At 40.4% G+C, this 17,842-nt stretch overlaps 1 protein-coding gene across 1 annotated transcript; it reads left to right on the plus strand.

Moving 5' to 3' along the window:
* Positions 1-8,901: 8,901 nt before the first annotated feature.
* On the plus strand, positions 8,902-16,727 carry LOC107187608 (epidermal growth factor receptor kinase substrate 8-like protein 1). Its single transcript, XM_015575746.1, has 9 exons — positions 8,902-8,967; positions 9,142-9,377; positions 10,059-10,398; positions 10,585-11,801; positions 12,280-12,397; positions 15,582-15,860; positions 15,928-16,096; positions 16,445-16,580; positions 16,656-16,727. Exons 1-9 carry the CDS (start codon positions 8,922-8,924, stop codon positions 16,725-16,727), a joined length of 2,613 nt encoding a protein of 870 aa, XP_015431232.1. The 5' UTR covers positions 8,902-8,921.
* Positions 16,728-17,842: the final 1,115 nt, after the last annotated feature.

Genomic DNA, 17,842 nt, shown 5'->3' on the forward strand with positions numbered 1-17,842 from the left:
TTCCACGTATTTGGTGTATCGTTGCACCAGCTTTTGAAGATCCGCAAAAAAAAAAATATAATGTGACTTCAGGCAGCTTGTCACCCCTGTCATTAGTCCGTCATCATTCTAAAAACGTTGAAATTGGAGCCATTGCTTTAAGTAAACGACCAGATGGTAGTCACTTAGCACGAGATCTGGATTGTGCGAGGTGGATGATCGAACCATTTCTCATCCAAACTTTTTAACACATTACCTACTAGCTGCTATTTAAAAGGATTATTAGTTCGAACGATCAACAGGCAAGAAACTATTATTAAACAGTTCAATCATAGTAGCAAATTACATTCATGAAAAATAACAAGAATTCTAATAGAATAACATAACAATTTCTTCTTTAACCCTGTTCTAAGAATAAATTAATATTAATAGGCTTCTTATCTATAAATACTGAAATTTAAAACTCTATCAAAGAGGCTACCAGTCAGTAAAGTGTTAAGAAACTGAACGTGCCGTTCTAAGAACGGGAGTTATCGTGCAAAAACACCATCCCAAACGACAGCATTCCACTGAATGCTTTTTTGTTCCAGTATTTTTTTCTGAATGGCGCGTCTTGGTTTCTTTAAGGTTTTGTACTACGTACCAGGAATTCAAAATGATGACGGACTAATGACAGGAGTGACAAACTGGCTCATGTCGGTGGCAGAAGATTTTTTGATGCCGATTTAAAAAAGCTGTGGCAAAGATACACCACAGGTGCAGAAGTCAATGGCGATTATAAATAAGGTTAATGTTACAAGGCATTACGAAATACGGAAAGTTAGAAATAAATATTCTTTAGGCGAAATTAAAGCTCGATGTACAACATTTATGCTACTATAAAGTAATAAACGTGCCTAAAATATATGATTTTTACGAAACATCATATTTTCTTTATGCAGAACAGGTGTCGTAATATTTCATAATCAGACCTTTAAAACAGAACAAACAATTCTTTCAAGAATGCTTGTTTTGTACAGGACTTTATTCTTCAGATGTACATGGTGAACAATGGGTTCAGTGTATCAAATGTAAACCGGTTGGTCCACGAAGACTGCGGTACAGACGCAATTAATTTGATATGCCCAATGTGTGAAAAAAGAGAGAAAAAATCATTTTTGACAAGATGAAACTTGAATCTCATATTAGGCGACCAGTTTTGGAATTCATATTTTCCATACTTTTACTTTTAATTTTATTATGATGAAACTCTATCTGTTTTCTTATAATTTCAAATATACTGTAAAAGTGTACACATCTTACATTTAAAACGTGCATCATATTTCAATAAAAGTATTTTGAATCGAGAATTACGCGTGCTTAAAAAAATGGGTCTCATTTTCGGCTACTTTTCGGCTATCATTACTAGACCCATTTGATAATGTCAAATGACCTGCTTGAGTTCTGCAAATAAAGTATAATATATACAAATAAATTATAAAACATATACACGAAACAAACACTTTGAGAAAATATAAATAATAAATTAACATTGACTCCGCGGATCATAGGTTGCCGACGCCTGCTCTAGTGTATGTATGCAGGTATTGTTCGCCATAAATTGCCAATTTTTCTTCCATCCACTGGTTTTTTAACCTGTTCGCTACACAGTTCCATGGCAGCATACTTTCTTAGATAAAAAAGGGAATAGGTCAGCCATTGTCTCTGTTTTGTGTATTTTGAATTTCTGATCAAAAGGTTAAAGATATCCCATTGAATAGAATACTGAAAATCTAGCATAGTCTGTGACGAATATTTTCGAAATAATGTGCGGGTAGCGAACTGGTTAAATTGCCGGCCAGACTTTATTTCGTGGTCGAGCCTCGTATTTATCTTCGAAGGACTTCCATTTAAAGCTTCTCTTCTTCCATCCGCGATGGGCAAGCTCGCGTCTCGCCGCAAAATTCAAAAGGAGATCCTCCGGATCGTACAGTCCATGTTAGGCGACGTCGAAGAAGAAAAAGAAGAAGAAGGTATCCCAGAAGAACGAACGCCGTTTCCGTCAAGTACGGTCAAGGACGCGGTTACTTCAGCGCATTCCCTAGATGAATTTTTCCTCGGAGGGCGTGTCCGCATCCATAAGCAATTACGGCTCGCGCCTTGTCGTTGAGTCGTAAACGTAATACATACGGCATCGGGTTCGGGCTGCCTTTTTTTTTTCCATATCTTGTTTTCCTTCTCTTCGAGACCGCGAGGACGGCCACACGTAATCGAATTCCTGCGGGTCCTTCCGATCGATCGAACTCACCTCTATTTTTTCTTTTCTTTTGCTTTTTTTTTTGCGTACAATCGACAGACACTCCTGGGGAGATTTGCATAATTTAGTCACCGCCGCCGCCGGCGACGACGTGCCCCGATAAGAATTTCCGTTCTTTCTCCCACCATTTGGGCCCCGTGGACCCATCATTGGTGTTCTTGCGCGTCCCGTCTGCGGGACGCCATGATCGACCGGTAACGGGACCGGGCGATCGTCGATAGTATTTCACTTTCTATTTTTCCACACGTTTTCTGAATCGAACGGTGTTCCGTGACACGTTCCCTACCAGCATATCGGAGCGTTCATAGGTATTCGGACACCTGTTTTTAGAGATGAGAAAAGTGTGATGTTTCGTGGAGATGGGATTGAAACGATGATTTCAGAATGGAAGAACATCAGTTGTGTGTAAATCAACCAGTAATTGACTGCATATTAAGCAAAGAAATGTAAGTTATAAATTTATGATTATTAAATGTTTATAAATGGGGTATAGTTGCAGTTTTAATATCCGATATTTTTAGTTTAGCGTATTAAGCAAACATTACATAATATGTACAATTCTTATTAAAAATGTTTCAGAAATGTAGCAGTCATTTACTGGGCTTTATAAATAATTGTTCAGAAATTACGATAAGCGTAGGTAGTTGTTCTTATAAAAATTTCAAGAAAAATAAACGTAATTGCAATTCCAACGGCTGTTTTGTTCTTATAAATAAATACATTCGAGTATTAATCTGAAACGTCCATAAATTCAGCAATTCGGTCATTCACTGGTTGGTTTACCCCCTCTACAATTGAATAGGAAATTTCTAAAAGGGCACATCTATGGAAAAGTAAATTTTTCAGGAAGAAGAACAAACTGAATTCTCTCGATAGTGAAGATAACAGGAAAATTGTAATTAGGACCATGCAGCAATCGAATGACACCAGTGTCATCTACCTATCAAGATTTGTTGACTAAGGAAAAATATTTGAATCATCCCCAGTGTGAATTTCTTGAAATTTCCTATTCAGTTATTTCATTTAGTTTCGCAAAGATTCAGAAAGGTTACAGCTCAGCGAAATACCGTTTACTATTATATCTGTTCACCTCATCTCTGCAATCTTTGGGACTCAAAGCCTAGATAATAGAGATACGAGTGCTATGAGTGTGGACACAATCGGTAATGACGTATTAACGATATTACCATTACTGTCTTTATCTTTTAATTGGAACTTAATAGCATAAATACACTGTACTGAATAGAATGTTGGAAACCTAACCGTGGCCACCGACAAAGTACAGTTTCCAAACAAAATGGCGGCGTTCGAGAGTGTTCAAATTCACCGGTGTAGAATTAATTCTCGAAAACGAACGGATCCATCGAGCTCGTTCGAGGTGTAGAAAGATTCCCGTGGATCCAATTGATCGAGAGGTTGTTGGCAAAAGTAGGCACGGCCTGAATGAAAACCGATAGAAATCTGGAATTCGGAGCGTCGTCGCCGAGGAATTCACGGCTCGCGCGTTCGCGGCAATGCATCGGTCGCTTCGATCTCGAAGGCATATAAACGAAGCCCACTCACCTTCCTTCCTTTTCCCTTCCCTTTTCGCCGTAGCTACTATTAGGTCGCAGTTACGACATTTCTAAGTCCGCAGTTACGACCTCAACGCGCCTCCGGAGAATGAATTGCTCCATCGGCGATCGCTTATCCGCCGGTTCGCCGGCGCTACAAACAAATCGAACCGTCTGTGTCTGATCACCTTGCACACCTTCTCAGCCTGTTCGACGATGAAAACGGGCGACGCGTGTAATTATTCAGAATGGAACACGCCTAAGTAAATGGTAACTTTTCCATCGAATGGATGCCATTCGATCGAAGGAATGTGAAAATGCTTTTACCACGAGCGAAGTTTGGCCCTTTGCAGTTTTTAGGTTAGGTTCGTGTATTCTGTTTGGTTGTGATCATAGGCGTATCCAGGTTATCTGTCAGGGGGAGGAAATGTAATTTTTTTCCTCTGAGAAGGGGAGGACGAAGTCTAGTTTTTGTCTTCTAAAGTAGTGCAAAAAACACCCCAAAATGTAACCCACTGGCTACGCCCATGGTTATGATACAGTGATTCCTCGATGAATGCAACACGAGCAACGGCGTTATCCCCACCACTGGGGCGGTCCCCCTCTGAAATCAATAAAAATAGATTAATCAGAAGCTAAGCAGATTTGGTAAAAAACAAATTTATGAGGGGCTGGAGAGACGGGCGTAGCCTGTGGGGAAGGGGGGGATATTAACACATCGACTGCCATAGTGAAAATTTATGTGTTTTGTTAATAGAGGCTGTTGGTCGTGCTTCAAATTACATATATTGCAATATTAAATATTACGCAAAAATTTTGTAACTCTGGGAAGGGAGGGGGTGCAAAATCCAATTTTTTTTTTTGTAGGGTGGGACGAAAGCCTCTTTTTTCCGTCCAGGAAAAATGAATGCTCCAAAGCGGACCCAAGTACGTCGCACTCATCGAGACATTACTGTAATATCAATCAAACATTCCCCTGTTCTTGGTATTAATTCATAAATTACTCTTCGAGATACCGTCACTGTTCGAAATGACCCAAAATCGCCATGTTTCGTTCAACATCGTTTAAAATCATTCGTCCACGATCATTCCGTAAATGGAAACGTTTCTACGATCCCCTCGAACTTCGAGCTGCAATGCGGTTCGTAAGTACCAATTCAGCTCCGAGCAAAAGAGGATGGAAAGGCAACAAAGAGACGGAGCGCGCGCGTGGAAACGCGGCTGTGAATTCCCACCATCGATGATACAGCCATTTTTATCGAGTCACGTATCTCGGCGTGTTGCGCAATACCATTAACGGATCGCGATATAGTTCCACGACCCAAATCCGCCGTCACCGTAAAATCATACACACTTGAAATGGAACTGTGCCGCCGTCGACTCCACTTCTCTCTTCGATCGTCTATTTCAGTTTTCCGCGTGGAAGCTTGGCTTTCAAACTTTTTTTTCTCAGCTTTCGCGTCTCGAAAAATCACCCTGCTCGCCTTATAACCACGCCCCATAAATTGAATCGGTGGGCAGAATTTTTATGAAATTATCGAACGACAGGGACAAACGTGGAGGCCATTTTTTTTAAGGATCTTGAGGAGATTCTACATGAAATTGTAAAACGTGAATCGGTTTACATTGCCAGGACAAATTTGGATGCACTTGACGTTCTTTATACGTAACACTATAATACGACCCTTGTTCACCAGTCTTTCGATGTATTTTGGAACAAACTTCTTGAAAATAAACTGGTCTTTTTATAAAATGCTGATATATAATCAACTGTATACTTTAGTTAGTTTCTGTTAACTGGAACAGTACGTGAACTTTCTGAAATTCTGGGTCAAAACAGGCCCAGGTACCGCGGTCCAAGGGTTAAGACAGAGTCTGCTAGTCTTACTAACAAGTCTACCAGCTGGTCCAAGATGAAACGCCTTTCCTTTTCACTTCTTCCTCTCTGTTACCTTTCCCCTCGTTTCATTTTGACTACCAAAGATTGATGAAGTTTAATCTATACGATTACCAGCCAGAAAAACTCTGAACAAAAACATAACACGATAATTAGCATACCTACAAAAAAAGTGGTCAAATCCATCCCAGCTCTTAGGGCCCTAAGCTGCTTAAGTACCAAGAGCGTTCAAGTGATCGAGGTCCAAATACATACGTGAACACGAGAAAGTGTCTAATTTGTATTTCAACATTGTTCCTTTGGAGAATCACGTTTGTATTAAGCTGTAGAACAACGTATAGAGAAGGTACAATTGCAATCGGATGCTCGTAGCCTACTGTACGCACGATTCCACTATACGAGACGACACTTGATAGAACGTGTAACAATGCCTCCTCTGTTATGCGGATTCCCACGGTGGCTAATCCCCTGGCAGAACGAAAGCATTCCCCTGGACAGCCAACAGGCGCCATTTTCTGCGTTTCGAATTTGAATGTTAAGCGTTCTTTACGTTTGTTGGCATTCTGTCGAGGGTAATGTAATTAAGAATACTCAAGATTCGAACTTGAATCCATCGACAGAGGATCTTTCCATATGTTTACTATAACGATTGAAGAGCTTTATGCAATTCAAACAGTTTCAATTAAAGCTCTCTTGAAAACAATGTTAACAAATGCTGAAACAAATGTTAACCAAATTAACATTCGATTTAACATTTGTTTCAGTACTTGAAATAAATTTACATAGTGGTAGGAGGCCCTTTCCATATAATACCGGTATTTTACGTTTCGATAGAAGTCCCTGATCGACCGAATAAAAACGGCCCAAATGCTTTGATCAGTTTCTGTCAAGCGCATCAAAGAATCTTCATTCATTGAGCTGCCTTCGGCGAGTAGCCACATGGTAAATTCTTATGTACTCGAGGTTTCAAACCACTTCAAGCCGCAGGAATGAAGAGGATCCGTAGGGATAGGCTCGTTGTTTCTTTTGCATAGTTCTGCTCGAGGAATGTGAAATTGTGTGTTTGCTCCAAGAGAGAAACCTATACGATTCAAAAAGTCGCCGCGAGGCTGGCAGTTTCGCCAGGTGTTAAATAAAAGGCCCGACGATGCGGGCTTAGCGGGACATTTCGCTCATAAAGACCGTAAATCGTTTCGAGGAGCCCGTCGAGAGCCGTTCCGTTTCGGTGACGTTTGGCCGTGTTTGTTCGCGGTATCGCGTGTACTTCTGTCGCGGTACGATCGCCGCGATAAAACGGGCGAATTTCTCCGTGCACGATAATTAACGATTACAGAACGCTTTATTTTTAGGCGGGTACGGAAATAAAGAAATCGAAGGATGTTTTCGGGAGATATCGAATTTTCGTAGACCGTAGACTGGACTGAAAGGAACTGGTACATGTACAGTGGGGGACAAAAGTATTCGTGCATCCTTTGAAACGGAGCAATTTTTTTCAAATTGGTCCGATTTTCAATCGTTTGTATCTCATAACAACGTTAACTGATTTTGTATATGTATTTATTAAATTTTCATTACAGTCTCAAGTAAAAAAGTTGTAAAAAGCAATCTTTACTATTTTCTTTGCGATTCGGACCAATTGCAATTTTTTTTTACACATCATTTAGTAAAATAATGTTCCTAACTTGACAAAAGAACTTAAGTCACTCGGACCAATTTGAAAAAAGTCGTTCCGTTTTGAAGAGTGTACGAATATTTTTGTCCCCCACTGTATGTATGTTGGATTGTCTTTATCGTTGGGTTTCGTTAAGTTGAGAGTAAATTGACGACCTTGTTAATTGTATTTGTCGATTTAAGTGTGCTGTAAATTTATCAAACTTGTTATCGAAATGTTAGATACTATCACACGCAATTGTTGATATTCGAATAGTTGACTCAATTGCGATTAGTGAACTTGATATAGTCTGCGTTTTTGCAATGATTCTTGATAAAATTACATATAAGTAAACTAGACAGAAAATAATTTCAATTGTCGAAATACAGGGTGTCCCACCTAACGTGAACACCTTCAACATCTCACTTGTTTTTGAAGATACAAAAAAATGTGAGGGCATAGTACTATTTGGTTAGAACGAGCAAATACTACAATAAGCAAACATTTTTCTCAATATCATATTTTTCGAAATTTCAATGTCATTGATTCTTCTTTAAATGGAACTACATATTTTATAATCATGTGATAGTTGAGTCAAGATCAATCCAATGACCTAAATAGTATGACCTCCATGTGAATTCCAATACAAAAACTGCACAAATATAAGAGAGTAGATTTAAATAATAAAATAACTACGATAGAGGGATTACTCCAAAAATGTATCCAACTTGAAGGATCTCATTTTGAGCACTAGCTAAATTTTCTACAAATTAAAAGCAAGTGAAATATTCAAACTGTTCACGTTAGGTGGGACACCCTGTATATTTAATTCCGAGAGCAATCTTATCGCTATACAGTGACGAAAGAAAAATATCCTGCACCAGTTCTGGTCAGGATTCTATGAATCGATCGATCTATAGATCGCGAAGCTCGTTCGTCAATGAAAAACCGTCATCGTTCGATTCGTCCTCCGAGGAACGTCAGCTCGGGTCGACGAGGTTCGATAAGTGGATGGCGCGCGAAAGGAATTCCCGACATGTCTGGCGAGCGAATTAGGCTCATTGGAATTTCACTTTGGTTACAAGCTGGCTTTCGTGCCGCCAAGTATGGTCCCCATGACCCGGTAGCCGGATACGCGACACGGGACGTGCAAGTATCGGGCCGCAGTCAGTCATTAAGCGATTGAACCGCGTACGAATGTCGTCGTCGCCTGGATGTACCGACGAGAGGAATAAGCGGACGAAAAAAAGTGGACCATGCTTTTAATGTCGATCGAATTTTTACGGAGAGAGAAAATACATAGCCGTGCATGAACTTTCAAACGAAAGCTGATCGTGATCTCGAGATTGTAAAAGAATTCGTAATATGGACGAGGACTCTGTTCAGAAATGTTTGTTGCTAAAAGGAAAAACACGATGACAGTGGATAATTATAGTACCGTTCGTTTGATAAAAAGTAAATAATAATTATATTGTTATAGGTTTCGTTAAAAAGTTCATTTTAATTGAATGTTTCAGATAAGAGGTACACTTAAATTTGGCCAGGATGCCGTACTATAACAGTGGGCACAGTCCTTCCGCCTATAATAAAGGTAAGCAACGATGATGCACGAGTTTTGTGTATCGTACGAATAAACAGTAGTATAACTACTACCAACGCGGATACGCGTCATAGTCGCGTCAGACGGCGCGAGAAATGTTACGATATAACGGGAGGCCGTTAAAACGATAATCGGTGTATTAAATGATGAATAACTATCCATTAGACGGAGGATCGAGCGGGCCATCGAGCACATCGGGCGGCCGAGTCAGCGGCTCCGAGCCGACGTACATGATGGAGCATTTGGCCACGTTCACGGTCACGAAGGAAACCGGTATTGTTTATCCAGCGGACGGTATGCGGCGACTTCTGCAGCTGGAGAAGAGTAACGGCATCTGGAGTCAAAAGATGCAGCTCCGTCTGGAACGGAACTGGGTCCTGATCATGGACAACGAGACGGGGGTAAAGATCCATCCTTGACACAGAAAAAAGAACGTACGAAAGAATGAAAAAAAAAAAAAAGAAAAGAAAAAGAAATAAAGAACCGTTTACGATCACTTTAACGAAATTAGCGAAAATACCGGCTATGCGTACACGTACATAAGCACACCCAGAGGCACATACACTGCCTTCCTTAGTTAAAATATCTTATCTAACAAATTATACTTATTCATGATTTTTCGAAATATTTAGAGTTACATGCAATTTTTACTGTTTTATTTAAGTTAGAATGACTTGACTGATTTTCAGATGATTTTACTAGTTTATGTTGTCTTATGTAACATTTACTAAATTAGACATTTCTGATAGTAAATCATTTACGTTTATGCCGTGTGTGAACAAAAAAATACAAGAAACATAATTTAAACCGTTTCCTATATGGAGATACCTTACGATGAAAATTCAGTACGGCACAAAGAAAATTATAAGACCACATTTTTTTTCGGACGTTTGAAACTGTTAGAACAATAATTGAGCTAAAGAGGGCAATACAGACACGAGCACATCGGGTAGAATTTATTAATTGCATCGAAGCACTCGGTCGTGAATGTAACAAAGTGGAACATCTGTGAGAAATTACATTAGCCGGCGGTTTTGAGGTTTGAGTTTCACTTAATGCATCGTTGATAAATTCGTATGCAGGCCGTCATGGAGCGATTCCCAGCCTCGTTGATACAGGAACCGACCGCATTCACGTCGGGGGACCCTATGGAGATGTATAACAACATTCTCGTCTTCACAGTGGCGGATGACAGCGGTTCAGGGCAGCGCGCCGAGATGCATATATTCCAGTGTCAGAGCGTATCCGCCCAGGATCTCGTGAAGGACTTGAAGATGCTACAGATGGGCAAATTGGTCCCTGGCGGATCACCCAGGGGGCCCAGGGGTCGTATACCGCCGCCCCCCACTCTCCCGCCACCGGAACCACCCCTGAACGGGGTGAACGTCCGTGAACAGGTGTCCGCCTTTAACGCGAACAATGGTACGCCGCCATTCTTCATTTTTCTTTTGTTTTCTTTCCTCTCTTCTCCATCGATTCTCCGCCCAGTTGTTTTTCTTTTATTTCCATTATTGAATATTGCATGAGCCAGTCACGTTCTGCCGGAATAATTCAATGTGTAAGTATCTGTACATGTATATAACGTCTGTGTTCTCTTGTTGCTCACAGCGGATGGCCAGAACGACATATCCCGGGAGGAGAACAACGACGAGGTGTCCTCGACGTCCTCGGAGAAATACGAACGGGACGTGACGATTCTGAACCATTGTTTCGATGACATCGAGAAATTTATCGCCCGGCTGCAGCACGCCGCGGCCGCGTCCAAGGAGCTCGAACGTCGCAGACGGAACCGCAAGTCGAAGAAACGGAATCTCGGTGACGGTATGCTAACGATGAGAGCGAAACCGCCGCCGGAGATGGAGTTCATCGATATCTTCCAAAAGTTCAAGCTCTCGTTCAATCTGCTCGCGAAACTGAAAGCGCACATCCACGATCCGAACGCGCCCGAGCTGGTCCACTTTCTGTTCACCCCGTTGGCATTGATCGTCGACGCGTCACGTGACACCAATTACGATCCGAATCTGCCTAGCAAAGTGGTGTCGCCGTTGTTGACCCGAGAGGCGGTGAATCTGTTGATGAACTGCGTCACCAGTAAAGAGACCGAGCTCTGGCACTCGTTGGGCGATACATGGTTGATACCACGGGACCAATGGAAAGATCACGTACCGCCTTATCATCCGATCTTCATGGACGGTTGGTCACCCGAGTACCCTATACCAGAGGATCGGGATCACGATCATCTGGCGTCACTGCTGAACGCGGACAAACAGAAGAGGGACGAGCTACCGGAGCAACAAAACGATCCTTACTATAATCACCGTGAGGTAGACGAGTCTCACTACAGCAGCGACTATTTGGAGTACGAAAGCAGAGAGGAACGTGGCGGTAACGAGTACTTCGAGAGGAATTACGGTCCCGCCTCGGAACTGTACGCGAGGGAGGAAAGGGTGGTAGATCAAACACGAGCACACAGCGATATATCCGTGGACTCGATCGAGAGAACACCCAGAGGCGCGGCGATCGATCGTGCCCAGGAGGCATGGCTCGACGATCTGATGGCCAGACACGCGAAGATCGTGCAAGTCACCTATCCACGTACGGCGAACAACGACAAAGAGCTGACCGTGGTCAGAGGCGAGTATCTCGAGATACTCGACGACAGTCGGAAATGGTGGAAGGCGAGGAACGCGAGGGGCCAGGTCGCCCACGTGCCCCACACAATTGTCACGCCCCATAATCCCGGCCACGCGGCCGACAACGATGTTTTTAACAATCCACTGTACACCAGCCGATACCCCCGACAGGGGCACGGCTATAATTATGAGGTGAGAGAGAGTCAACGGAGAAATTGTAGTTACGTTCGGATGGCAAAGGTCCGCTTGAACTGTTCGTAATTGCTGTTGTGAAATCTGTGTCACCGGTTACGATTATTACGGAATGGTGCTTGTGGAACATTGTCTCCTGGGGCTTTTATGGGTGACGGTTATGGGGTTTTGTAACATTTTTTGTTTGTTTTATGCGTGTTTTTGTTAGAGTTTATACAGAGAGTCCTCGAAGGCTCCTCGGCACTGAACATTAAATGTTTCATAAACTAATGGCCTGGCTTCAGAATTCCAAGCTCTATCATTGTGCTAAACCTCATTAAAAAGTCAGCGTTACACCTGGAGAGATCTCCGAGTAAGTGCTGAGAAGCCTTCCAACACTCATCGAGGATTTACTGTAGTTTAATTTAGTTAATAGTCCTGGAATTAAATAATCTGCGCCGTGTCATTACGTGTTGTTAATACCGATTTGATTTTGTAGGACTCGGAAATCGAAAGGACCAGCACGAGTCCAGGACCGGAAGCGACCCATCGGACACACGCTATCCCACCGCCGGCGCCCGCTGATTGGGTGAGGAAAGAGAGACTCGGGAAAAAAGGTGAATTCCGATACTTTTAAGCTGTCTAGTGATTCAGGCTAGTGTGTGGCTTTCTCCTTTGCCTGATTAATAGAGGAATCGTTGTGTTGAATATAAGGGGAACCACTTTCAATCGGTGGATAGTCTATGATATTAGAAGATCGAACAAAACCGTCGAGTAAAACCGAGACACGAGATCTGATTGAGTCTTGTAGGTAATTGCGTTTAATAGCTGAAAGTCGAGTGTGTAGCCATGCTTCTTTGGAAAATAATTCCCGCCCAGCTTCAACAGGACCATAAGAAAACGCGTTAAGATTTATTCCGGGAGATTAGTTTCCACAAAAAAATAAAAAGAAACATGGCTGTAGCATTAACCGCAAAGTACGTCACCGTTGTTGCGTTAATGGTAAACCGTCCAATGCATTACCGTCGTGACGTAATTGATATTATTTATAATCAGTGTTTATGTTGTGTCTTCATCTTTTCGTGCGCAAATGATTCTTGCCGCGCGGGACACATAAACGGTTAGCCACGAGCGGCAAGTATCATTCGAAGCAGTCGTGTACACGTCGTATCGTTTTGTCCAATCGAATCATTCCACGATGTCCGACTCTTATTTCTTTCTTTTTTTTTTTTTATGTCAATACCGTATTTTCTACTGGTGTGTATATATATAAATATAAATATATAAGGAGGTATATGCGAGCAATCGATCGAATCGTCAGCATCGTAGTCACGATAGGGACCAATGGTAACCGGAAGAATCATATATACTGGAATGTTCCGGCGCCATTCTTCCAAGTTCTTCGATCTTGTCCAATGTTTCGAGTGATATTTTACGAATGTTTCTGTGCTCCAGTATCCAATTGATGGATGCAAAAAAGAACTTCGAAAATTACACTTCGATATAATTTATTTCCAACGAATCGATTACTTGTCTCTTTTATATCCATATAAATCGGAAGTTATGCTAACGGACAAGAGAATGATGACTTCGTCACGCGCGGCTTAACAATGAAAATAATGCACAGAAACGCGCGCTGTGGGTGAAATCTCGAAAATCGAAACGTTTAAATTATTGTTTGACGTATCGACAGCCTATCGATGTTTTTCTCTCACGTTTGTTTGAGGATTATATAAACTGACATTTGCACCCGGTACCGCATGACATTATCAGCGTTCGGGGTCATTTTAACACCGTACCTTTTGTTAGCGACCGTAGGGCGGACGATACCATATTTTTTTATATTTATCGACTAACCAAATCTTAGCATATACATATATAAATATAATTGACACTTAACGGATGAGAACGATATGTATAGTTTTCCTACGAAAGTGTAAAAGGTCAGGCAAACGGACACGGATGAAACCCGTGGAAACTCGTGGAACGCAACTGCTCTGCGTTTCCGCTGGGTTCGCGATGAAAAGTCCATCCATTAAGGACGTTTCGCTTGTTTAACGGCGCTTCCAAGCTGCATACCTAAATTCTCCTCTTCATTGCCTTTTTTTATAATTCTTAAAATGTCTTCCTACAATTCATCACCGTACAATTTTTAATCGGTGTGGTCATTGATTCAAAGGACTTAATCTATTCCTAGAATAAAAAATGCAGATAAACAATGTTTCTGAAGGCGAATGATACTTGTTTTTCATAGTTTTTGATTAATTTTTTCTGCAGGATCCAAAAGAAAGTACTTTCTTTTGTTCTTCTCCTTGTCAACTGATTCAGTGGTTCTTGAAACACCGTGTCCGCCATCTTGAAAAACAAGGTTTCGGAAAAGATATCGTTAGAAATCGTACAATTTTAAAATACAGTGTTCTATATTATCGAGAAAGATAGAAATTAGGTTTTTTTGGTCAGCAAAAGGTAGGAAGACACTTTAAATGTCTTTTAATAGCCTCCTGGGGGGGGCCATGAAAGTCTTCCACGAGGATACTTTATAGTGTGCACGATCATGCGATCCACTTCTCGAGCGAGTGAAAAACCCTTAACCCTTTATCTGTTCTGTGTCCACGGGATGGGGGTACAATCCGTCCAGTATTTCGTTGCACTGTAATTTATGTACATCAATTATTAATAAATATACTCGGTTACTGATTGTACTTGTCTCCGGCTATGTTTTCGTCCTTCCTACATAGTACAGAAAATCTCCAGAACCTTTTGCACAGTTTTGGTAGTTTATATTAATAAAAAATAAGGAACAGTTTACTGGATGCGTATACAATAATCGTTTTAAATTCCTTATACAGGATTCTATGCATTTTCGAGAAAGTCTATGGTGAAGAATCGTGGAATTCAATTTGTTGGGCATGTCTGTTCATTGCAGAGCATTTCTACTTGTGCGAAGATTCTTGAGATTTCTAAAATTTTATCCCTTAATTGAGCTTCACGGTAGGCCAATTGATCAACTATATGTAAAAGAAAAAGTAGAAAAGAATTATGGTATTCTAGGAAATGCTGTTTTAAATTTGATGAATTAATAAACCTGAGAAAACATGAAATTACCGAAGATTTTTTTGAACACATTAAACAATATTTATATTAATACGTGGTGTAAAATAATTTCCATCGGATACAGCAAGCGTCGTAATATACGTATCAAAAATATTTAGATGAGTCTAACTTCCGAGAAGCTCAATTATTAGAAGACATTTAATCTTCACAGAAAGTGAAAACGCTTCTGTTGTACGTGAGTATCCTGCCGTATATTATCGTAGATCTTTTACGTCGATGATTATACTGTCGTGCCGTTGCGTTTGCTTAAAGTGTGCTTCTCCATGTGATCGTCCATTGGAAATGAGTCTTCTGTGTACGTTCCCCAGACTTCAGGGTAAGTTTGAACGCCTTAAATAATACCAAGTTTGCTATACAATTCGAATACAGTAATACCCCGATTTACGCGAATACGCATTTACGCCATACATTGTTTCCCCTCCTCTCCCATCTCTTATCTGCCATTTGTATGTCACATAAGTATTTCTATAGCTTAATGTAATGAATAAAACAGTATAAATTAGCAATAAATTAGCATTTTATTTTTAGATCTGCTAACAAAGAACCGATTAGCTCAGATTAATATAAAGTTGTATAGAAATTTGTACCCTGACTTACACCACCAATGTCAAAACCACCCATGACGTAACTTCGGGGTATTACTGTACTTGAGAAAAGGCAATTGTTATTTAACACGAATCATTACAGACGAGTCTACCGAAACTAACAAGGTAACAATCACAACAAATGGCACCGATACCAGTGACTTGTCTCACACGAACGAACGTCCGAAACCAAAGTCGAACAAGATGACGGAAATCGTTGAGATCCACCCTCCACCCCCTGGCGTAATCGAAGAAATCGTTGTTCCTGACAGATCATCGCCACCCCTGCCACCTCCGCCTCCACCATTGCAGTCTCAGACATCAGTTTCTTCAACCAGTTCCAGCAGAACAGGAACTTACAAAAGCAGAAAGTCCACTAGTGGTGTGATTTATATTTACATTATTCAGAGAAATTGATTACTGTTACTACATTTGTTGTTTTCTTTAAGGGTTGATGAACCAAGAAGAGATGCAAAAGGAGCTAAAGTACGTTCTAATGAAATTCCGCGAGAAGAAGCAGAACGAGAATGATATTGTCACTCGTGACGCTATCTTGGACCAGTGTTCCAGCCCCAGCGAAGTCCAGACCTGGCTGACTGCCAAAGGATTTTCAGAAAAGTATGATATAATTGTGGAATCTTGTGCTATTTGCTATTGATGATACGTAGTTTGTTGGTGAAGCAATTGGGACTAAGTGACTGAATTTAAATGGCACTAGAAGAAATTTAGTTTCAGAAACATCTAATCTTCTATGTTTTTACTTTTTTTCTCCATTTTCGTTAACGTGTTTATGTTGGAAACAAGGTAGAAGATCATGAAAAGTTCTTAAACTAAGACCTTCGTGAACTAATTTTCTTTATTATTTTTTCCTGTATTCAAGTAAAAGTAAATGTTTGACTAACCCTGAGGGGGTAGCTTGCCTGAGTAAAAGAAATACACGACACTTAATTGTTAATCTACTTTCAGAACTTGCAAACACTTAAGGGACAGGACTGGTTCAGACATCTTTGATTTGACCAGACGAGAATTGGAGCACAGTTGCGGCATAGCCGAAGGTGGCAGACTCTTCAGTCAAATCACCTTAGCAAAAAGCGAATCTGAGGTAAAGTAACCTACAGTGAACATAAGATAAAATAATTGGAAAAATAGAATTTCAAGTTCCTTATATTTCTTGCAGAAGAAAAGTCCTCGAACATCAGAATTGAAGAATATACTAGTGAAAGCTCGTCACAGGGCGGAAGAACAATAGATTTCTTTTTCCAAAAAATACTCTTGAAAAAGTAGAGCAGGAAATTGCAACGAATACATGTCTTGACGGTGTGTGTATAAAGAATGTAATGAAATATTACATTTATTATTAAGCGATACTAATATTACCGATCTCTTCTACGAAATTCTGTGATGATGTAATTTTCGAATCGCGAGCAATATTACGTCCACAGTTACGTATTTGTACTGAAGCATTCGTTTCCACTGCCCGAATGATTCTTGCCGTTAATGTGTGGGCAGCTTGCTACTCGTTTGGCAAGAATCTTTTCTTCACCGGTCTGTGTACAATTAGAACTTTAAATGAGATTTTACGATTTTTCTGTGATTGTATTATTCGAAGGATACATTATGCTTAACAGTTTAGGATCATGTATAATGTTCACAGTGATAGTTTCTTTTTCACTGGTACATTAACTTTCTTCGATACATCAAGAAATAAGTACAATACAAATATAGTGTAGGTGGACTCCACCAGACGAATGTTAAATTATGTTTATGTAAAAGAAAGACTAAATGAAAGATAAGCTTAGTATCTTACATCACAAGCTCGAGTAATTTTCGTTTGTATTCGTGTAAAATTTTTTAGAGGATCCTTAACTTGAAACAGCAACGCATTTACAATGTTAATAATAAGACTTATCTATATATATATATGTACGTGTGTTTCGTATATCACGTAAAAAGAACTAATATATGAAATAAAAATTGAAAAATAACGGAATAATATTTCTCTGTACGGCAGAGACGAATGAACCACGGGGCTTAATATTGATGTCAAGTTTTTATTTCAAGCGATCACATACATTGTAACAGACATAAATAGGTACTCTAGCTGTTTCACTTATTATATCGATAAACTATACATTTTATTCGAATACTCGACTCGAGGTCACGCAACGTGAACACATTGATAATTACGTTTTTATAAAGGTAAATTTGTTTGCCAAGCCCTCGCGTGTTCCGGATAGTGAATTCCTATGGAAACCATTTTACGCAAAATACGGATTTTCAAATTAGCGAACGGATACACTATCCGGTTATCCCCGTTGTTAAAACCGCCAATTGTTACGTTTATTTAAAAAATAAGAAAAAGAA

The sequence above is a fragment of the Dufourea novaeangliae genome, unplaced genomic scaffold (assembly GCF_001272555.1).
Source record: "Dufourea novaeangliae isolate 0120121106 unplaced genomic scaffold, ASM127255v1 scaffold16, whole genome shotgun sequence".
Classification (NCBI taxonomy): Eukaryota; Metazoa; Arthropoda; class Insecta; order Hymenoptera; family Halictidae; genus Dufourea; species Dufourea novaeangliae.

Coding starts and splice junctions, on each gene's coding strand:
- LOC107187608 (XM_015575746.1), top strand. CDS start 8,922: ATGCCGTACTATAACAGTGGGCACAGTCCTTCCGCCTATAATAAAG. Junction 9,378..10,058: donor TCATGGACAACGAGACGGGG/GTAAAGATCCAT, acceptor ATTCGTATGCAG/GCCGTCATGGAGCGATTCCC. Junction 11,802..12,279: donor GGCACGGCTATAATTATGAG/GTGAGAGAGAGT, acceptor TTGATTTTGTAG/GACTCGGAAATCGAAAGGAC.